General features: G+C 51.6%; 6 protein-coding genes and 1 non-coding gene across 7 annotated transcripts; 3 read left to right on the forward strand and 4 right to left on the reverse strand.

The window, feature by feature from the left end:
• Window positions 1–198: 198 nt before the first annotated feature.
• Window positions 199–585, reverse strand: METBIDRAFT_35265 (uncharacterized protein; the record flags this gene model as incomplete). The annotated part of the gene is made up of 1 exon (XM_018856589.1): window positions 199–585. The coding sequence occupies one exon, from the start codon at window positions 583–585 to the stop codon at window positions 199–201; it is 387 nt and encodes a 128-aa protein (XP_018713672.1).
• Window positions 586–667: 82 nt separating this feature from the next.
• On the reverse strand, window positions 668–1215 carry METBIDRAFT_101773 (uncharacterized protein). The gene has a single exon (XM_018853701.1). The coding sequence runs from the start codon at window positions 1045–1047 to the stop codon at window positions 751–753; it is 297 nt and encodes a 98-aa protein (XP_018713673.1). The 5' UTR covers window positions 1048–1215; the 3' UTR covers window positions 668–750.
• A 168-nt stretch (window positions 1216–1383) lies between these two features.
• On the reverse strand, window positions 1384–4431 carry FUN12 (translation initiation factor eIF5B; the record flags this gene model as incomplete). The annotated part of the gene is made up of 1 exon (XM_018859401.1): window positions 1384–4431. The coding sequence occupies one exon, from the start codon at window positions 4429–4431 to the stop codon at window positions 1384–1386; it is 3048 nt and encodes a 1015-aa protein (XP_018713674.1).
• A 452-nt stretch (window positions 4432–4883) lies between these two features.
• On the forward strand, window positions 4884–6316 carry DRG1 (GTP-binding protein; the record flags this gene model as incomplete). Its single annotated transcript, XM_018858333.1, has 1 exon — window positions 4884–6316. The coding sequence occupies one exon, from the start codon at window positions 4884–4886 to the stop codon at window positions 5985–5987; it is 1104 nt and encodes a 367-aa protein (XP_018713675.1). The 3' UTR covers window positions 5988–6316.
• Window positions 6317–7317: 1001 nt separating this feature from the next.
• METBIDRAFT_t75 lies at window positions 7318–7390 on the reverse strand. The gene has a single exon. It is a non-coding gene; the product is annotated as a tRNA-Ala (tRNA).
• Window positions 7391–11398: 4008 nt separating this feature from the next.
• Window positions 11399–14653, forward strand: METBIDRAFT_34334 (uncharacterized protein; the record flags this gene model as incomplete). The annotated part of the gene is made up of 1 exon (XM_018856465.1): window positions 11399–14653. The coding sequence occupies one exon, from the start codon at window positions 11399–11401 to the stop codon at window positions 14651–14653; it is 3255 nt and encodes a 1084-aa protein (XP_018713676.1).
• A 1864-nt stretch (window positions 14654–16517) lies between these two features.
• Window positions 16518–18710, forward strand: BUD6 (Bud6p; the record flags this gene model as incomplete). Its single annotated transcript, XM_018855203.1, has 2 exons — window positions 16518–16967; window positions 17109–18710. The coding sequence occupies 2 exons, from the start codon at window positions 16518–16520 to the stop codon at window positions 18708–18710; spliced, it is 2052 nt and encodes a 683-aa protein (XP_018713677.1).
• Window positions 18711–21579: the final 2869 nt, after the last annotated feature.

Genomic DNA, 21579 nt, shown 5'->3' on the forward strand with positions numbered 1-21579 from the left:
GAGACGAACCAGCCGAGGCCAATGAATGGCCCGAAAGTGCTCTGCTCGACCAAGCAAGCCGGGAACACCCGGTTTTGTCCCCACCTACGTCTCCCCGCCGCCTGTCCCGGCAGAACTCTGCCGCTGTCATCTTGTGTTTGTTTATTACCGTCTTTTTCAAGCGCTTTTACTACATACTCCCCTCTGCTGGCCCCGGCCCTAGCGGGCGTCGCGGTCGGGCCCGGCAAAGTACCGCGGCATGCGCATCTTCGTTTTGTCCTGGTAGATGGGCTCCTCGAACTTGGCCCTGGTCTCCGGCGACATGGTCTCGGCCACCATTTCCTGTCTCCTCATCTCGGAAAAGTATCTGCGGGCAAGGTGCCTGTCCTCCTCGGCCCGCAACAAGGGCTCGAGGCTGAAACGGGCCCACTGTTTTTCTCTTGCAAGCTCACGCTGCTCGTCCACGCCCTGGTAGTACCGGTAGTAGCCAAAAGCCATGATGGCGGTGATGCCCCAGAAGTACACTGTGGGGCGGAAGCCTCTGGCGGGGAGATTTCTCTTCCACTGCACGGGCTCGTATCCTCCGATTGGCGGCAAATCTTGCATGTTGGCGAATAGGATGTGTGGTGTTTCTGGGGAAGGCTGGGCTGCAAGCTCGGGCTAGTGTTGAGAGTATGATTTTGCTTACGATTCTATTGGCTGCGCGCACGGTTTTTTTTTTCCTGCGAGGCCCTACTTGCAATACGCGCACTAATCAATGGCTGCGCGCACTCAGTGTATATGGATGTTCTCACTGAGCTGGTTTCTGGAGCTGGAGTTGTGTGGTGTTTTTGTGGACGGTGGAACGGACATGGGAACTGGTGGGGCAGTTTGTGGTGGTATGGTAAGTGGTGTGTTGGGTCTTGTCTGTGGTGTACCTGGTAGTCTTGTAGTAGATCTCAGTGGTGTCTTGTAGTAGATCTCAGTGGTGTCTTCAGTGGTGTCTTCAGTGGTGTCTTCAGTGGTGTCATCAGTATCTCGGCAGTGGCTGGTCATAGTCAAATATGCCAGGTCTATTGCCGATGTCATTTATAGAGTGGACTCATATACATGGAGCCTCCTCTCGATTGTTTCTGGTCGGTTCAAAGGACCAACAAAATTGAGAGGAGCTCATTCCGTGTATGTTCCATCGCACAGTAGTGCCTCTTCTTATCACTGTACACTGTCTCTAATCGCTGGATTAAATCGACCATGCCATCTTCTAAGCAAGACGAAACTGTCCTCGGTTCACTCCTCCATGCGAGTCCATACGATCATGCAAGATTCCACGAATAATGTTACTTGTGTGCGAATTTTCTATATGACAAGGCCCCGGGGCATGGCCCCGGCTCATAACTCTCTCCTCAAACTCCCCACGTCGCCCATCTACTTGATATCGAAGACTGGCTTCAATTTCTTGATCAACACCCAGTCGTCTCTCGACACCGTGTCGCGGAACGCAGGGTCCTTCAAGGTGTCAATGGACTTTCTCGAAATCAACGAGTACAAGTTGTCGGTCTCATCCACGTGACGGCCCCATGTGGGCTGCGCTGCGCTAGGGTTCTCCAATCTCATGGCAACACCGGCTGCCGTCTGGCCCTTCTTGACAATGTCCGAAGCCTTGTGGTTCACTTCCAAGGACACGACCTTACCCAAAACAAGAATGTTGGGCTGGCCCGTGGTTGGGTCTTTCCGCACGGCACAGATGGGAGTGCCCACACGCACAGCGCCCTCGATGACGTCGACACCGATGATCATAGGGTTACGCTTGTTGATGATCTGCACGGTCTTCAAGACACAGGGCATGACGGCGTACTCCATGAAGTCTTGGCGACGCTGTTCGAGCAACTTGTTCTGGTAAGCGGTGAAAGCATCGAACAAGTGGTAGATGATGTCCGCGTTGAAGATCTTGATCTTCTGCTCTTCAGCATACTGCTCGGCCTCTCTGTCCACCTTCACGTCGAAACACAACATGACGGCGTATTCGGGCGCCTTCTCCAACATCGTGGTGGCCTTCATCACGTCTCTCTTGAAAACAGGACCCAACCCGATCGACATCACGGGGATCTTCATCGCCTTCAAGAAGTCCAACAAGGCCTCCAAGGAACCCAACGTCGAGGCCTGGACCACCACTCCTCTTCCGGACGTGTCCACGGAGTCCAACAATCCGGTCAAGTCGTCCATGACCTCCTCCATAAGCTCCTCCTCGTCGTCGTCCTCGCCAACCACAAGCAAACGAGAGCCGGCAACAGCCTTCTCCAAGTCGTTGGCAGCGATCTTCACACCCAAGGCGGCCTTGACCTCCTTGAGATGGATGTACTCGGACTTGATACGCAACTCACGCGATGGCGGAGGCGTGAGGAGCGCCCTGATGTTGGTGACAATCGGGCCGTTCAAGCCGCAGAGCACCACGCGGTCACCCTCTCTCAACACACCGTTAGACAACACCACGTCGATGGTGTAGCCGAAACCCTCGACGACCTTGACCTCCAAGATGGTGGCCTCGACCTTGGACAAGTACATCAACTGCTTGGACATTCTCTTCTGCGTGAGCTCGAGCAACAACCACAACAAGTCAGGCACACCCTCGCCGGTCACGGCGGACGTGGGCACGATGGACACGTACTTGGACATGTTCTTGTTCTGGAAGTACAACTCGGAGTTCAAGCCCTGCTCGGACAACGCAAGCTTGATCTGCTCGAAACGGTTGAAGAACTCGGTCTGCACGGACGCAGCCTGTCTGCCGAACGAGTCTCTGAACGAGTTGTTGGGGGTCGCCTCCCAGTCGTACAACCTGTCGATCTTGTTCAAGGCCACGATGAACGGAGCCTTTCTGTCACGCAACAAGCGGATGGACTCGAGCGTCTGCTGCTCCAAGCCGTGCATGATGTCGATGACCAAGATGGCAATGTTACACAAGGACGAGCCACGCGATCTCAAGTTGGTGAAGGACTCGTGGCCCGGCGTGTCGATGATCAAGAGACCCGGCACCTCGAACGTCTGCTTTTCGTACTGCGACATGACCGCGGTCTTGCGCTTGATGGCATCCATAGGGAAGTACGTGGCTCCGATCTGCTGCGTGATTCCTCCGGCCTCGCCTCCCTGCACGTTCGTTTGGCGGATCTTGTCCAACAACTTGGTCTTTCCGGTGTCGACGTGACCCAAAATACAGCAGATGGGCGAGCGCATTTCCTGTTCGGGCGCCGCTTTCTTGGCAATGGCCACGGCCTCGGCCCGTGCCTTCTCCTCCGCTGCTTTTCTGGCCTGCTCCGCGGCAGCGGCACGCTCGGCGTCCTGCCTGGCCTTTTCTGCAGCGGCAGTGGCGGCGGCCTGGGCCTCGGACTCGTCCTGCTCTTCTTCTTCTTCGTCGTCGTCTTCCTGTTCCTCGACCACTTCCTCCTCGGCCTCCGCGTCGTCGTCCTCCTTCAAAGCAGACTCCCAGTCGTCGGCCACGTCGTCTTCGGCCAACTTCTCCCAGTCCTCCTCGACCTCGTCTTCTTCTTCCGGCTTGGCAGGCTCGGGAGCTTGCTGCTGCGGTTTCTGGATGAAGGTCTTGGGCTTGGCCGACTTCTTTTTCGTGTACACGATACGCTTGGGCTTTTTCTCCGCGACGTCGTCGCCGTTGCTGTCCTTGCCCTTCTGGAACGCGGCAATTGTGATGTTGCCGGACTGCAACAAGATCTCACGCTGGCGCTCCTGCTGGCGCTTCTGCTCCTTCTGCTTTTTGGTGAGGTACTTGCCCTCGGCCTTCAACTGCTGGATTTTCTGCTTCTCCTTCTCCCGCTTGGCCTCCTTGGCCGCGGCCTGCTTCTGGAGGTCTTCCTCCGCGGCCTTCTCCTCATCTAGACGGCGCTGCTCCTCCTCCTCTTCGAGACGGCGCTGCTCCTCCTCGAATTGCTTTTTCATTTCCATCTGCTTCTTCAATGCGGCAAGCGCGGCTGGCACCTTCTTGCCCTTTTTGGCAGGGGCAGCGGTTTTAGGCGCCGCCGTGGGCTCGGGTGTTTTCTCAGATTCACTGGCCGGTTTCTTGTCGGCGCTGGCAGCGGCGGCGTTTTTCTTGTTGGCCTCCTTGATCTGCTCCTTTTTGGCGGCCTGCTCGGCCTTCTTCTTGGCGGCCTGCTCCTTCTTGGCAGCCTTCTCAGCCTCCTTCTTCAACTTCTCCTTCTCCTTTTTACTCAAGAGACGGGGGCCGTCTTTCTTGTCTTTCTCCTCCTGCTCCTTGGCCTGCTTTTTCTGCTTGGACGATCTGATGGAACTCAAGAAATCGTCCTGCGGGGTGTCCTCTGCAGCAGTTTCGGTGCTTGCTGCCTCGGAATCTTCAGGTTCCACCGAAGGCTCGGCACTGGCGCCGAATTCCTCGGCCGGCTGCTGCTCATACATGTCCTCATCGTCCCAGATATCTGCTCCGGCTGTGGCCTTAGATTTTTTCCCCATGTTTATGTTCAGAAATTGGTGGAAAACTAGTGGTGGGAGGGTGTTTTTCGCCCTACCGGGACCCAGGACTTGAGATGCGAGCTTTTTCTGTGATTTGGTGTGCACACGCACTTTTCACATTTTGCACCTGCTGGAAGCACCTGTATCTCGAATGTTGGGCCGCAGAAGTTCCCTTGCAATTAAGACCGGTAGATCCTTTCGGACACCACTGATTCTATTTCTGGGCCACCTGTTTCTGGTGCTGCTTTGCCCAGGCACACGCCTCGTCTCTAGTGGCGAAATAATCTAGAGACGATTTCGCAAGCGAGTTAGAGAACAGATGCTACGTCATATGCCGGAACAGCACCTTGCTGCACAGCGTAAGTAGCAAAAAAAAAAGTGAAAACCAAGCCCACGCTTGCACTGCTAATCTTCAGTAACGCCGTCACAAATACACAGCACACCACGTAGCCATGACGACCGTCGAAAAGATCAAGGCCATCGAGGATGAGATGGCCAAGACGCAGAAAAACAAGAACACCTCGTTCCATCTTGGTCAGTTGAAGGCGAAATTGGCCAAGTTGAGAAGAGAGCTTTTATCCGACAGCACTGGCGGGGGTGGTGGTGGAGGTGCAGGTTTCGATGTGGCACGGACAGGTGTGGCCACCATTGGCTTTGTGGGTTTCCCATCGGTCGGAAAATCCACGCTATTGTCTAAACTCACCGGCACCCATTCGGAAGCTGCCGCATACGAGTTTACCACTTTGACCACCGTGCCGGGTGTGATCAAGTACAAGGGTGCAAAGATCCAGATGTTGGATCTTCCGGGAATCATTGAGGGCGCCAAGGATGGTAAAGGTAGGGGTCGTCAGGTCATTGCCGTGGCGCGCTCGGTTAACTTATTGTTCTTGGTCCTTGACGTCAACAAGCCTTTGCAGCACAAGCAGGTCATTGAGAAGGAGTTGGAAGGCGTGGGCATCCGGATCAACAAAGAGCCACCCAACATCGTCATCAACAAGAAGGAAAGAGGCGGAATCAACATCACCACCACATCGCCCTTGACGCATCTCGACGACGGCGAAATCAAGGCTGTGATGTCCGAGTACAAAATCAACTCTGCTAACATTGCTTTTAGATGTGACGCCACCGTTGATGACTTGATCGATGCGATCGAAGCCAAAACCAGACGGTACATCCCCGCCATCTACGTGTTGAACAAAATCGACTCGTTCTCCATCCAGGAACTTGATTTGTTGTACAAAATCCCCAACGCCATTCCTATCTCATCCGGAAATGGCTGGAACTTGGATGACTTGTTGGAGATGATGTGGGAACGCTTGAAGTTGGTGCGTGTTTACACCAAGCCAAAGGGTAAGCTCCCGGACTTCAGCGAGCCTGTGGTGTTGAAGAATGGCCGCTCCACGGTTGAAGATTTCTGTAACTCTATCCACAAGTCTTTGGTGGACGATTTCAGAAATGCTGTTGTGTTCGGCACATCGGTTAAACATCAGCCTCAAATCGTCGGCTTGAACCATGAGATGCAAGACGAGGACGTGATCACTATTTTGAAGAAGTAGATGGAGAGTCTCAGGTGGAGTATAGAATTGGAGGACACTTGGTTGAGCTTGTATGGGGTGGGACTTGATTGGAAAAGTCACCGGTGTCGTCTCGGGTGCCCTCTGAATGTCTAGTTGTATATTAAGAATGGACGCTCAGTGTCGTGGATTACTTAAAAAAACACTGGTTTGACGTTTGAAGTTTCCTTAGCTTTCCTTTCTTATGGAGATCTGAAATCGCGTAACTGCCATGTATAGCTCATATCCCAGTACCTTACCCGAATCAGGTTTTGAGGCATGTTCGAAAGTATACGGTCTATTATCACCCTAATAATTGGATACAAACTGGGAGTATAAGAAGCTCTTGAACAAAATTACCTGCAAACATGAATTCTTTCTATAAAACGACTTAAACGCTACTGAGTATTGTGGTGGTTTATCGGCCTTTGCTATCTCCAATTACTGAGACTAAGATCTGATTGGATAGAAGAACGCAGTTTTTCTTTTATTCAAGATGTGGTCTACGAAAAGGTGTACATTTGTGTACTAAGGACGAGTGCTTTCGACGGGAAACAGCTTCGCATGTATCGACAAAAATAGTTGGTGAGAAGGTCAAATTCAACGGCCATAAGAGTAAACTTTTGTTTCTGAACTTTGTGTTGATCATTAGGTGTCGGGCTCTGACTTCACTCAAAAATGCTAGGGCCTATATTGCCTGTAGGCGTAACTTACAATACATAAGCTTGGGTTGTTTCTTTATCGCTATTACAAAACATGAAAAAACCACCTTTTACATTACTGGGTCAATTAAAAGTGCCTTGTTGTCTACTAGCGAGCATAAAAACTATCGCTTTCACAGTGAGTCGGATCTCTGAGACGGGAATTCGCCATTAAGCACGCTTATTTTATTCCGTCATTATTGAAATATTACCAAGTTTTATTTCTTCAGATAATTTACACAAAGTTTTGAGAACCCAGCCACTACAATTAATTGTCGATTCAATGCATACAATGACACAGGAGGACCAAACCAAGGTCAGAAGTAAAAAAAAAAGAAGGCTTTAAGATTTGAAACAGATCTCACCAACTAAACCAAAAACAGAAAAGGAGCTCATTTTCGCATTCTGAACTGCTGGCTTCTTTATAAATAAGCCAATAAATGAACAAAACTATAAAAAAAAATGTATATTGTTAGGAAACATTATACACTCGATTTAAACTGCAGTGTCTGTGCAAATGCAAAATTGGTTAAAGTGGATCTACCAAAAGAAAAGGAGGTTATAGGCTGTTCAATGAATTTGTCGTAGACAGTTCCTATGTCGGAATCTGCTAAAAATCAATAAAAAATAAATGGACGAGTCCGGATTTGAACCGGAGACCTTTCCCATGCTAAGGGAACGCGCTACCAACTGCGCCACACGCCCGCTTTGTGAATCTTTTTGGTGCTGTATATATAAATCACATATCCTAAAATTGAATTTATCAAACTTTGGATTATTAAACAGAATTGTTTTTTAAGACAACATTCCTGGAGTTCTCATGTCTCAAAAAAATTGTGGGTTTTTAGCTCCTCAAGTTCGTTATAAAGTTTTGCCCCTTTAAGCAGATGAATCTACCAAAAAAAAAAGTTATATAGTTTTGCCCCTTTAATCAGATGAATTTACCAAGAAATAAAAATGGAAGAACTCTGAAGTCGGGCCATGGCGTCTGATCGCCTGTTTTGTAATTTTGGAGTAAGGTTCGCTCTATGAAGCTACAATTCTATGTCTTTCATTGTGTAGCTGCTCTGGACCTATTGACGGTGCCCAATTATAGTGTGCTCGTCTCTAGAATATAAAAAAGATACGGCATGTGTTCTTTAAACCTATTTCTTCCTACGAGCTTGAAGCCAGCAATATGGGGAATTTATTCGAGCGTCTATAGTATATGGTGCCAAAAAACGCTATCCAAGTTGTTAAGCTGATTAGCAGCCCTTTGATAAAAGTCTCGGGTCGCATATTCGGATCATACGTCTCCGAGACTTTTTTTCTCAAGTTTTGAGATCATCTACGAAGTGTTTCTTATTTTCGGTGGCAATCTATGTTATGTAATAGAAACTTATATTAGCCGAGACCCCAATGTCCTCTCATTTGATGAGGTAAAGTGGTGTGTCTCGAAACTGGAGATCATATCCAATGAATAAATTTTACATTCCTCACAATGAACTCACAGCGGTATTTTTAAGTGGTTAATACAAAAAAGTACCGGGCAATGCATTTGATGTTTCTAAAAAATTCAAAAGTATTGGAAAAACAAAGAAGGCCATCTTGCATTAGCTATGCGTACTTCATCAAGATTACAGTTTGAATTGGGATGCTCTTTGCATGAAAAGGTGGAATCTTGTTATTTTGGATTGAGTCGTAAAACGTTGTGTCATCATAGCAAGTTCTGTAGAACTGTGTGATTAGAAATCCTCAAAGCCTCTTAGAACATAATTTTGAAGTTCATGATTTAATCTTCGCCTTAATGTCAATATATATGGATAATGAATTTTATTCTGGACGTTTCATCTGCTTTAATAGTACACATGACAAGTATAGGTTCACTTGCAGTCCAAAGCACGATCAATGTTTCACAGACCAACATCTGAATCATTTCCTTCGGCGAATGATAAGCTTTTATGCAGCAACTTTCAGAGAGAAACCGCCAAATCTTCTTGAAATTTCAAAAAAGGGCCAAAGACATTGTCTTTAAGACGCAATATGTATGAGTCAACTTGCAGCTTTCGCTGTATAGTGCGTACCAATAATTTTCTGCTGGTTTGAGTTTATCTTGCGTGTAGATACATATTTGGAACTATTGTCGCCCGCGGACATTTTTGACAACGGTTGGAAGCTGGACAAAAGTATTGAATGACTCGGGCTTATAGACGCGATTGTTTTTGCCATCTGGATTCAGAGCAGCCAAAAGTATATTGTTCTTCTAGACAGATGAGCACTAGGATAATAAATTGGAGCACGAGTTCCCAAATAGAAGAGTGGTTCAAAGCCGCTTGCATGGCGGGTAGCCGTCCCAGACTACCGACATACGATATAGAAGGCATTTTTGCGTATATTCCCGTTGCCAGATTCAGCGAAGAAGTACAGCGGAATGCTGCGAATCAAAGTGCATTTCCCGACTTTTCAAGCTTCTCTGGGTATTTTTCCTCCTTGTGTGGGGTGCCAGCAGGAATTTTAGTCGAAACACTTTTAGCAGAAAGTTTTGAAGAGACTTTGTAGTGATGATTATCGAGCCAGAAAAGACAAGGGGCACGTTCCAGAATAAACCAGAGCAAATCTGTGTGAATCAAGCATACAGCGACCTTTCGTTATCTTTGCAGCTTGAGCTCCACCTGGCTTTGAGAAAATTCTTCGAACTCCAATTTATTTAGAAATAAGCTTTAGCTCTTTCGAGAAAATACATATTGAGTGCGAAATGTTTGGAGACAGGGTTGGAAATGAAATCGAGAGGTAATAAAGCAAACAATCGGTGCATTTTAATTTCAATTCTTCAAATACAGCCCCATGAATTACTTTAGTTCCTTATACTTTGTTGGTGAGAAAGAATCATAGCTCAAAAAGTATCTTTAGTTTGAAATCATGGATACGCACCGTCAACGCAAATCTTGATGATGAGATGTCCAACTGCTACAATGGTGTAACATACGTGTGCTGGAGTCAACTCTGCACATATTGCTATCTGAATCTTTGGCCCGGTCTGAAACTCAGACAGTCTTTTAGACAGTACCAGGATGCACGAGTTAAGGGGTGGTAAAAACTAGTGAGCAAGGGGACCCGCTTTTAGAGCCTCATGCGTGGGGTGAGTTTTGCCAGAGATCCTAAGATGAGAAAAGGAGGTCCTTTTCGAAAAAAGAATGGATAAGTCTGTCGTAAGGCTATCCATAAATAGCGTTAATTTTTAACACGTGAAAACCCCACTGAGATTAGATCTACCAGATGTATATCTGAGAAACTTGCTACAACTTGCGGAATCTCAGATGTACATGCCAGTCACCCATTTCTACAGTGCAGCTTGGAAAATTGAAGTCAAATGCTTCTGACAACACGTTTTTAATACCTATGAATAAGAGAAAGAATCGAAGTCATCAATTTTTTCTGTAGAGTCTCGCAGGCACATCATACATGGCCCAATAGACTCTCGTCCAAAACTTGTTCACTATCATGTTGATAAACACGTACGAGAACGCTTCGGCGTCACCCGCACGAATAAGTAAGGGAAGTATTATGCACACTTGACGATCCACGCCAATTAGGAACAGAACTCCATACTTGCGATTTTGCTGATGAATATTGCGTGATTAAGTTCGCACCTGATAACGTGCCGTTCAGAGGTTGATCCTCCCTAATCTCTTTGTAAAGCCGTCCAGATGATGCTTTAGTACCCCAAATCAAGATGCAAAGCAAAAGCAAGAAGCAAAATAAAATCTGAGTATTTTGAAAAAGATCCCAAGGCCATTAGTGTCTGTTGTTGGAAAGGCCGCATTCTGAAGAACCTCATCATAAATGCATTGGATCTACAGCATTTCGAAAAAGCCGATTTGTTATTGAAATGTTTTTGAAGGCCTTAGAATTTCCAGCATGTCGAAAAAGCTGATTTGTTACTCAAGTATTTCAAAGGCATTAGGTATTCCAATTTGTCGAAAAAGCCGACTTGTCATTGAAGCATTTCTGAAGGCCTTGGGTATTCTATTTTGTCGAAAAAGCCGACTTGTCAATGAAGCATTTCTGAAGGCCTTGGGTATTCCAAATTGTCGAAAAAGCCGATTTACTACTCAAGTATTCTCAAAGGCATTAGGTATTCCAATTTGTTGTAAAACCGATTTCTCAAGTATTTCAAAGGCCTTAGGTTCTCCAGCATATCAAACACGACTTGAGACCAGCCCCAATCCAAATCACCAGGGCCCACCAGATCTGGCCCTGCACAAGCCGCACCCTCATCTAGAACACTGTATTAAAGACACACAGTATATCCCGTGTCTCGATGAGCAAACAGCAAAAAATCGCAGAGCCGCCACCGACGCTAGCCGCTGAACAGCCCCGCTACTCCCCCACCCCGGCCTAAAAACACAACCCAGTCCGTTGACGGGCCACGGCCCCGGCGGTCACGTGACCGCACCGCATGCCGGCACTGTGCCGCGCGACCCATCCCAGCACAGGCGAAAAAAAACCCTATCAAATCAACCGTTCCTTCTACATACCCCAAACCCCGGCTCGGCTCTCCTCGAACCGGCCCCCCGTATTTGCACACAGTCAGCTGTCCGCAAGTACCCAGTCTTTTTCGCCGCGAAAAAACACCCGTTGCAGCGCCTTTTGGTCCTTTCCCAGCGCCCCTCTCTCCAACCCTCCCAGAGAGCCTAAGCGCCAGCGACAACACACAAACACGCCGCCAAGAACATGAGCATGCCCCCGGAAATCAGCGCGGTGTTGGGCCTGTTGCTCCAGGGCTTGATGGCCACCGAAAACAGCGTGCGCCTAGCCGCCGAGACGCTGCTCGACGCCGAGTGGCGGGCCCCTGAGCGCGTCGGCTTGTTGTTGCTTTTCCTCGCACAGACCGCGGCCGGCGGCGCCGACGACAGCACGCGCGCGTTTGCCGCGGTGTTGTTCCGCCGCACGGCCATCCGCACGCCGCAGCAGCTGGCCAGCATCGCGGACCGCACCTTCGGCGTGGTGGCCGCCGACGTCCAGAGCCAGGTGCGCGCCGTGTTGCTCCACGGCTTCGTGGCGCCGCAGGCGCCCGCCGTGCGGCGCAAGTTGGCGGACGCGGTGGCCGAGGTGGCGCGCGACGGCGGCTGGCGCGAGTTGCTCCCGGCCGTGCTCCAGGCCGCGCAGGCCGGCGATTCCAGTGTGCGCGAGCTGGCGTTCCGCGTGCTCGCCACGCTGCCGGAGATCATCGAGAAGAGCATGGTGGGCGACGTGATGCCCGTGTTCGACGGCGGGTTCGCGGACGGCAGTGACGAGGTGCGCATCGCCGCGTGCACGGCGTTCGTGGCGTTCTTCCGCGAGCTCCCCAAGAGCATCTGGCAGGCGATGGCGCCGCTCTTGCCGCGCTTGTTGAACTCGTTGCCCATGTTCTTGCAGAGCGGCGAGACCGACGCGTTGGCCGAGGTGTTGCAGTCGTTGATCGACTTGGTGGAGCTTGCGCCCAAGATGTTCAAGGCCATGTTCGCCACCATCGTGGACTTCTGCCTGTCGCTCTGCAAGAACGGCGACTTGGACGCCGCGCCGCGCTTGGCCGCGCTCGAGCTCTTGACCACCTTCGCCGAGGTCTCGCCGGCCATGTGCAAGCAGACGCCCAGCTACACGCTGTCCATGGTGCTCATCAACTTGTCCATGTTGACCGAGGTCAGCCGCGACGACGACGACGCCGCGGACTGGAACAACGACGACAACAGCGAGGACTGCGACGACGAGCCCGAGTACGACGCCGCGCGCCAGTCCTTGGACCGCGTGGCCTTGAAGTTGGGCGGCCACGCGCTCGCGGCCCCGCTCTTCCAGTACTTGCCCGCCATGTGCCAGCTGGACAGCTGGCGCGACGTGTTCGCCGCGTTGATGGCGCTCTCCTCCGCGGCCGAGGGCTGCTGCGACGTGCTCGCCACAGAGATCCCCAAGCTCTTGGACATGGTCTTGCCCACCTTGAGCCACCCGCACCTGCGCGTCCAGTACGCCTGCTGCAACGCCTTGGGCCAGATGTCCACTGACTTTGCCGACGTCATCCAGCGCACCTCGGGCGACCGCATCTTGCCCGCGCTCGTGTCCAAGCTCACCGCCAAGTCCGTGCCCAGGGTCCAGGCCCACGCCGCGGCCGCCTTGGTCAACTTCTGCGAGGCCGCGTCCAAGGAGATCCTCGAGCCCTACTTGGACGACTTGTTGAACAACTTGTTGGGCTTGCTCCTGTCGCCCAAGCGCTACGTGCAGGAGCAGGTCTTGACCACCATCGCCATCATCGCCGACGCCGCGGAGAAGAAGTTCCTCAAGTACCACAGCACCTTGCTCCCCATGCTCATCGACTTCTTGAAGTCCGACCTCGGGCCCGAGAACCGCATGTTGACCGCCAAGTGCATCGAGTGTGCTACCTTGATCGCCGTCGCCGTGGGCAAGGACAACTTCTCGGCCCACACCCAGGAGTTGATCAACATCATGGGCGAGCTCCAGAACTCCGTCGTCGAGCCAGACGACCCGGTCAAGCTGTTTTTGGAGCAAGGCTGGGGCAGGCTCTGCAGGATCATTGGCGACGACTTCGTGGCGTACTTGCCGGCCGTCTTGCCCCCTTTGATGCTCGCGGCCAAGGCGGCACAGGACATCTCCTTGCTCGAGGAAGAGGAGGCGGAGGAGTTCAACACCAACGAGGAGTGGGATGTCATCAACATCGCGGGCAAGTTGATCGCCGTGCATACCGCGGCGCTTGACGAGAAGGCCGCGGCCATGGACTTGTTGCGTATCTACGCAACACAGTTGAAGGGCCACTTCTTCCCGTGGGTCAAAGAGATCGTGCAAGAGATCGCTCTCCCTGCCCTCGATTTCTACCTTCACGATGGCGTGCGCGGCTCGGCCGCCTTGACCCTTGCGGCCTTGTTGAGATCCACCATCCACGCCACCTCCAGCAACTCCGTGGAGACATTGACCATCTGGGCTCAGATGTGCGAGAAGTTGGTCGACGCGTTGGTCAATGACCCCGTGCCAGAGTTGCTCGTGGCTTACTACACCGCCATCACCGATTGCTTGCAAGCATTGGAGCCATCTTCACTTTCGGCTGAGCAGATGCAATCGATCTCCGCGGCCATTAAAAAGAATTTGACCGAGATATACGAGCGCATCAAGCTCAGAGAAAGCGACGACGATGAGTACCAGGAGGAAGTCGCCGACGAGGATGAAGACTACACGGACGAGGAGCTTCTTGACGAAATTAACAAGGTGATCTCTGCCATTTTCAAGAACGCCAAAAGCCTGTTCCTCCCTGAGTTCCAGCTGAGCTTGGCTGGCCTTGTGTCCACCTTTATCAGCGACGAAAATTCCCACATCAAGTTGTGTGGCTTGTGCATTATTTGCGATGTTCTCGAACATGCCGGGCCCGAGTTTAACCAGCTTGACTACCTCAGGTATATTGCAGTTGACTGCTTGACGTCTTCGCAGGCAAGCATCCGCCAGGCGGCTGCTTACGCCATGGGCGTGGCAGCCCAGTATGGTGGCAACAATTACATGGAGATCTGTGTGCAGACATTGCCCAACTTGTTCAAGATCGCCACGTTCCCGGATGCACGTGCAGAAGAGAACATCAACGCTACGGAAAACTGTATCGCGGCCATTCCAAAAATATGTGCCAACTTCAGCGCATCCATCGCCGACTTGGACAAGGTTCTCCACGAATGGATCTCTTTGCTCCCCATTGTCCAGGACGATGAAGCTGCTGCATTTGCATACGGCTTCCTTGCGGATTTGATTGAAAACCAGCATGCGGCAGTCATGGGCCAAATCCCCAAGGTGGTGGATTCTGTGCTCGAAGCGATCAACCACAGAGCCATTTCCGGTGCTGTTGCCGAGAAAGTCGTGCCTCGCGTGCGTGCTCTTCTAGGGACATTGCCACAAGATAAGGCCATGAGCATGGTGCAGAAGTACTCCGCCTCTCCCGAAGTGACAAAATACTTTTCCTGAGTCGTTTTTCCTCGGTTGAGTGTATATGGGTGTACCATGCTATTGGGAATAGCTCTAATTGCAAAGAAGTCGGCTCTGTGGCTATAGAGTCTGGTGCGTTTGCGGAAACTGTTTATAGAGCGGACATGCTAAAGTGATGCCTGGAGTTCCTTGATGAGCTTGCTTGCGTGTTCAATTGACTATTATCTGATACATTATAGGTGAGTTTGTAATCTGGAGCTTCGGGTTTAGACAGCTTATCCGTGCTCTGTGCAGTTAGACATGACTTGGACACTGGCTCTCATGGGCACTTAAACTGACGCTCCTGCAACGTGAGACTGGAGCTGAAAGTTCGAGTCCTCCTTTGATTGTTGGAATTGTTTTGGTATTCGTCATGAGATATGGAGAATTGAATCCAACCAGCTATTTCACATGATAGGTCATACCACGCTCTCATGGGCTATTTCTAGATATTCGAGTTTACTTAGTTCGTATCGAAAACGATCACATACTATATCGTGTGGCGACTTTCAGTTGCTTCACCGCCGGAAGTGCCGCTATCCAAAGCACTGTATTTTTTAATCGTGACAATCGTGATCTCTCGCAAGAAAGACGAAAAGTAGACGTAACCAGACGCAGAAACCAGAAGATTTGCGTCCAGTTTGCTTTCACCTCTTATGGCCCCATGAGAAAACGTCAACTACTCTGGTTCTGACTATGTACGTGCATGCTATACATGCAACAACATCGGAGTTTCACTGATAAACATATTCAATTCAGGCAGGCGTATTTAAACGAAAAAGCCGCAGAAGGAACTCAATGGGTTTGATTGTTGCTGGATGTCTTGGTCGATGCTGGCCCGTAAGAGATTATTAGATTAACGCGGTTCGCAATGCACCGTTTCTGCGGCACAATGGTCAAAATGTTCACGGACAATTCATAAATCTCGTAAACCCAGACCACGCACTCTTGGGATACCCGCATTGCCGTTCCATAAGCCACAGGGCAGCTTCGAAGACACCAGCGTAAGCCAATGCGTGCAGGTAGAATAATGCTCCACGAATTTGCAGTCAAGCCGGCGCATCAGCCAAAGAGGAATACGTTTTCGACTTTCTTTTGAATGCCGCCCTTTTGGTTCCAAGGTCCATTCCGACCTGCACCGCGGGGCATATCTACGTAACGTGGTTTTGGGCCGACATGTCGCCAGACAGTCTATCCGATGGTGGACTGCCCAGATCACGTGACGCCGTGCAGCACCAATACCCAGCAGCAAAACGGCCCTCATTAATTCCCGTGCCTGTCAATCCAGAAGGTGTCTGTCAAACCAGAAGATGTTTGTCAATCCAGAAGACTTTAGTCCAGATGTCTGTCAATCCAGAAGACTTTTGCCAATTCAGAAGATGTCTGCCAATTCAGAAAGCGCCTGTTGCCGGTATCCGAAATACAGCCCCAGCACAGCTTCCAGACAACTCATGAACCTGCACGCGCGGACAAGCCATTGTCGGCCGCGTCCGGCACGTGACCCGGCGCTTGATCTGCAAACAGTCGCGAAGCGACCCAGGCAACCGCCCTGAACCACATTTCACATCCCTGGAAACGGCCATTTTCCGAACTTTGGCTGGACCCTCGCACGCCGCATAGACCTCGCTTTGAGCCGGAGACGCCGCTGCCTTTTTCCCAGCGCCCGCACGCCTCCCGAGCCTGATTTCCGAGCACCTGGAGTCCCAGTGCCAGGACCACCCTCAAAGCCGCCCTAGCGCTGTCCAAAACGCCGTCAAACCGGCCGAAACGCGCCCGAAACGCACCTGAAACACGCCCCGCCATGGCAGAACCATCCGTGCTGGCCCGTGCCGAAAGGCCCGTGCTGTCCTCGCGCGGATCGCCCATGTCAACCATCGAAACCAGCGTGACCCGCCTCCTTGTGCTGACCAAACATTTGCTCGAGAGCTTGACCCAATGGGCACACCAGGAGGCCAGCGACAAAGTCGTCCTGGATGCCTACGTCAAATTGGGCAACGATTTCCGCGCCGCGGTGCGCAGCTTCAGCGCCGCCCGCGTCGACATATCCGACTTGGGCGACGTTCCGCGGGCCCTCCGCATCGTGCTAGAATCGGCCCTCAGCGAGGAGCCCACCCAGCGAAACTTGGACAAGTTCCTTCCGAAGATCCGCGGCATCATCGTGGCGCTTCTCCAGAGCTTGAAGAACAAACAGGCCCGTGCAAAAGAGCTTGCCGCCGACCTGAACATGCCCCTGAACATGAGCCACGACCACCTCCAGGACGATCGCCCGGGTTCGGCCATGCCAGCCAAGGCACACATACTGCCCGGCGCGGCCGTGCCGCTGTCCACGCCGCCAAACGGCGACTCGCTCCCCGACAGAAAGGACCCTTCTGCCGACCGCCCGCGGCGCTCCAAACTACTAGCAGACTTGCTGAACAAAGTCAACACGGCCCGCGTTGGCGACACGGAGCCCGAGCCCGAGCACAGCCGCTATTCGCGTGCCGCGCAGCCGCGCGACCTGCTGCTGGCGTCCAGCGACGCGTTGGCCAAGCTCCAAAAGGGAAACGTGATCCTGAGGCGCGCCTCCAAAAGGTTCAGCGCGTACCAATTCGCCAAGCTCGCCAACCTCAGCGGCAGCCACATGCTGAGGATATCCGCGGAGCTTCCCGTGCCGCAGCCCGGCGGAGCCACTGAGGCCGAAGACATCCACGAGGCGACGTCTCATTCGACGCCGCTCGGAAAGTCCGCCGAAGACGCGGGCCTGGCCGACTCTTACATCTTCCTACGAATCGGGGACAAAACGAAGAAGGTGCAGGTCCAGTTTCCCATGACCATGGCGTCGTTGCGCCTCTTGTTTGTGGAGAAGTTTGCCTACTCGCCCAAAACCGCATCTTTCCCCGAGATCTACGCCCTAGACCTTCGCACAAACGTGTCCTTCGAGCTCGAGGAGCACCGCGTGGAAGAGGAGGTCAAAACTGGCACGCTTCTCTTGCTCAAGGCGCCCACCGACCAGGAAGAGTCATTGAGTAGCTTGGAATCCTCTGTCCATGTGTTGAATTCTCGGATGGACACTCTTTCGTCCGAGCTCGTCAAACAAATCAAGGACGCCCTTGACTCTGCGCCCATTTCGGCACACCTTCTGGCTTCACAGGTATCTCAGCCGGCCACAGCGTCCACTGGCGAGGCTTCGAAAGAGCTCGAACAGCGCAATGCAATGTTGACCAAAGCGCTCAAGAACCTACAGCAAGAGTTTAAGGATGTCTCCCAAATTCTGCAGGCACGTGATGCACAGGTCAAACAGTTGACGGCGGCCATGCAGCACGAAATTGGGATGTTGAAAGAGGCTTGTCTCGAAGAAAGCTCGCCGGTCAAAAGCCGTTCTTTCATGGAAGAAAGCTACACAAGGCTTTCCGAAGACTCGGACTCACTACTCACAAAGGTCGACGACTTGCAGGATATGATGGAAGCTCTCCGAAAGGACGTTGCTCAGAGAGGCGTTCGTTTGGGCGCAAAGCAGTTGAAGTCCACACAGAAGGAAATCTGCGCGGTCAAGCTGCAACTCTCGGATCTCATAGAATACATTCGTGACGGGAAGCCATCCTGGAAGAAAATATGGGAGTCCGAGCTTGATAAGGTGTGCGAAGAACAGCAATTCTTCAATTTGCAAGATGACTTGACCCACGACTTGGATGAAGACATCAGGAAAATTGAAGAGACATTTGAGCTCATAGAGAAGTGCAGTGTGCACCAAAGCAAACAAACCCCGAAGAAGAACGCGTTCGCTTCCCAGATGGTGCTTCCTGGGCCCGGGGAGTCCATGTACAATCTACGGGATGCCGTGCTTAGTGAAGTGTGTGCATTGAAGCCTGATCATGAGAGTAGATTGGATGCAATTGCTAAAGCAGAAAAGATAAGGGAAAGGGAGAGACAGCTTCAGAGCTTAACTCAGTTCCAAGAAGAGCTTGGCGATTTTGTGGACGAAAAGAAGTTGAAAAGCTCGGGCGGTATTGAAGATCTAGAGAAAAGACGCCAGCAGCAAGATGCGGAGAATTTGAAGAGTTCGTTTGGGGTCATATAACTAGCATTGCGCATTAATGAGATGTTTGAAAACTTGTGTCGGAACACCATAATCTTTGAGAGTTGAGTCTATAATTCGCCACATATCGCTGCAAAGTTTGTGGAAATGACGGGATGGTCCGTTGACGACGCGAAATCTGGAGAGAACAATCAAGAGAATCTGGAAAGCAAAAACTGCAACTTGCTCAATCACATTGGACTCTGACCTGTGCTCCAGAGCACTTTCAACAGCACACTTCAAAGTGGGCGTAAATATTTTGCAAACATTTCCAGTCACCGTGTCAAAGTCCAGTAGTTTCATGTCAAGCAAGTAGTCGGATACTTTTAGATGAAATCTCCAGCTGAGGTAGGACAACGATGCCTTCAAAGACCTCCTGAAGTTTGCGGAAAGAGCGATGACAGTGTCCTCTGATCTCGCAATGCTTAATGTTCGCAAGTCGATCGTGAGGCCGAGAAAGTGAGCCCGCTCTTTCCCAGGTTGGGCTGCGTCAATCCATGAGATTTTCTCCAGGTTTACGTGAGCACCGTATTCTTTGGCCTCACGGCTCCGGGCCCGCTCCAACATCCTCACACATGCGCTCTTGCTGGTTGAGATAAATAGAAAATCGTCCGCCAATCTTAAAAGAATGCATTCATGGTCCGTTCCTTTCACCTGTGCCAACACTTTGTCCACCACCGCATTGTAAACAATATCACAGAGTGTGCCCAGAAGCGGAAATCCCTGAAACACGCCCCGGGTACGTTTATACTTGATTCCCGGAAAGTTCGGGAGCTCGGTCGATGCATCAAGAACCTGGCTGCGTACCAAATCAAGCACGTCACTTTGCCTGAACTTCAATGTGCGGGACGTGTCTCCGCATACTATGTCCAGTTTATTTCTTGCAGGGTTGTGTGTATAGATGTCCAATTCTTCAACTTCGGATGTGTTCTTGATGATGCTTTTCATAGTAGAGCCTCCGCTGGCTTGCTTGGAAGAATGGGTGTACTTTCGAACAATGTACTCCTCGGAAATAGGGTCGTCCTGGAATAGTTCCTCGGTGCAATGGAGAATCTTCACCTGGTTGAGATTGTCGTAGCAGTGTTTCATATCAAACTGCACGCCATACAAAGGCGGTAATTTGCCACCAAATGTCGTCACGAGGGAAGATTTGAACGTGGATATGCTTTGCCCAATGTCGCGGACAGAGGCACAGCGAGGGAAGGGACACTTTCTTGCATTGGCGAGCTTCCGTTGTTGGCTGCGGAGAATTTCTCGGATGGGACGCATGATGTTGTAGTCATAGAAAACGTGTTCTTTGCGCAGCCTTTTGCGGGCCATGTGGTCAAGCGACAGCGTGCTTCGGTCTACTCTTAACGGGGTGCAAATCGGCCTGAAGTCCGACTTCTTGGGCACCAACCGCAAAACGCCGCGATTGAAACAGAGGCCATGGTTTTCGCCAGACTCATGCGTTTCATGAAGGTATTTCTGCACATACTCGCTTAACCAGAGACGATTCAAACGGGTCCAGGAACGGTGGAGGAAAAACGAATTGGCAGGCTCGCGGGGTATGGCTTTGGCGGGGTTTTCGGTCACGTACCAGAAGCAGGATACAACCTTGACCACGAAATGAGATAGAAGCCAGTTTACGAAGTGGTGCAACGTCCTCATTCTCAGCTCAAAGTCTTGTTTGGAAGTGGGCCGCGGCAGTTTTCCCAACCACGGGATGGCGGTGATTTGGAGCTTTTGCACTATGGCCCTGGCATTGATTGTTTCGGCGCGTTCCGTTCTGAGAACGTCATAGACACTCTGGTTGATGACGTTCCAGTTTTTCTGGCAACCGAATGTGTTGTTAGGGAATACGCGGTGCAACACGACGAAAACAAACCGCGTGACTTGTGCAAACGGCACTGCGGTTGCCAAAATGGACTTTTGCAAGCCTTGATGGCGCACAACACTGTTGAGCACGTGTATGTATTGGAGGCTGTCGTCGTTTGCTTTGGCCACACGAAGCAAGCGCACAAGCAGCCGGTATTTCTTGGGAAGATGTTTCTGCAGCCGGCCGCACCGGACAATGTACCGGGCGATAGCCACAGAGTCCTGGCGGAGCAAGCGGTCGATTCTCCGGGGAGCGGTGCTGAAGTACATGTGGAATTTTCTGGAGGGCTCGAACGGCCGGGGCTTTTTCTTGAGAAAAGACGAGGCTTTGAGCGTGAAGTTCCCATCCAGCCGGAGAAAGCACGAGACTTCATGAATCATGTCCACGAACAGCTGACGGCCCAATACATAGCAGAGTCTCTCCCACACGACGCTCTTCAAAAGACTTGTTTTGAAGTTGGAGAGCGCCAGGTCCTGCGGACTGGCGAAGATGCAAGTGGAGACGTCCAGAGCCACCGCATCTATGAAGTCGGGGTAGGATAGCTCGAGAAGCGCGGGTCTGAGTATGGGCGTGTGGATCAGATCTGTTGAGTTGGGGAGCACGACGTGCGTGTTCACCAAGAAGTCCCGGAAAGGCTCGTAGAACGCGTCGAATTGCGAGTGGTTTAGAAGGCCCGACTCGCGGACATGCGCAAACCGATCACAGATGTACTGGAGCAAAGTGGGCTCCATTGAGAGCGGGGAGGCTTCCAATGCGGATGTGGCGCGTAGGAATTGCTGGGGCCGGTAGTTGTATTTTGCGGGGCCGGCGGCCGGATCCTGGCCCTGTTTTGGGGTCGATGGGGCAGATCGGATGGGATGCGCGCACGCTGGGCGGGCCATGGATGACAGGAAACATGGGCGCGAGCGCGGGCCCTGGAGAAGCGCGGCCAGACCAGGAGTGATATTAGTGGACCGAAGTCGGCCAGGGCCTATGTCATGCCGAGTCCCAAAGGTTGCGTGCTGAAATAGCTGG

The sequence above is a fragment of the Metschnikowia bicuspidata genome (genome assembly GCF_001664035.1).
Source record: "Metschnikowia bicuspidata var. bicuspidata NRRL YB-4993 chromosome Unknown METBIscaffold_1, whole genome shotgun sequence".
Classification (NCBI taxonomy): Eukaryota; Fungi; Ascomycota; class Pichiomycetes; order Serinales; family Metschnikowiaceae; genus Metschnikowia; species Metschnikowia bicuspidata.

Coding starts and splice junctions, on each gene's coding strand:
- METBIDRAFT_101773 (XM_018853701.1), bottom strand. CDS start 1,047: ATGACATCGGCAATAGACCTGGCATATTTGACTATGACCAGCCACTGC.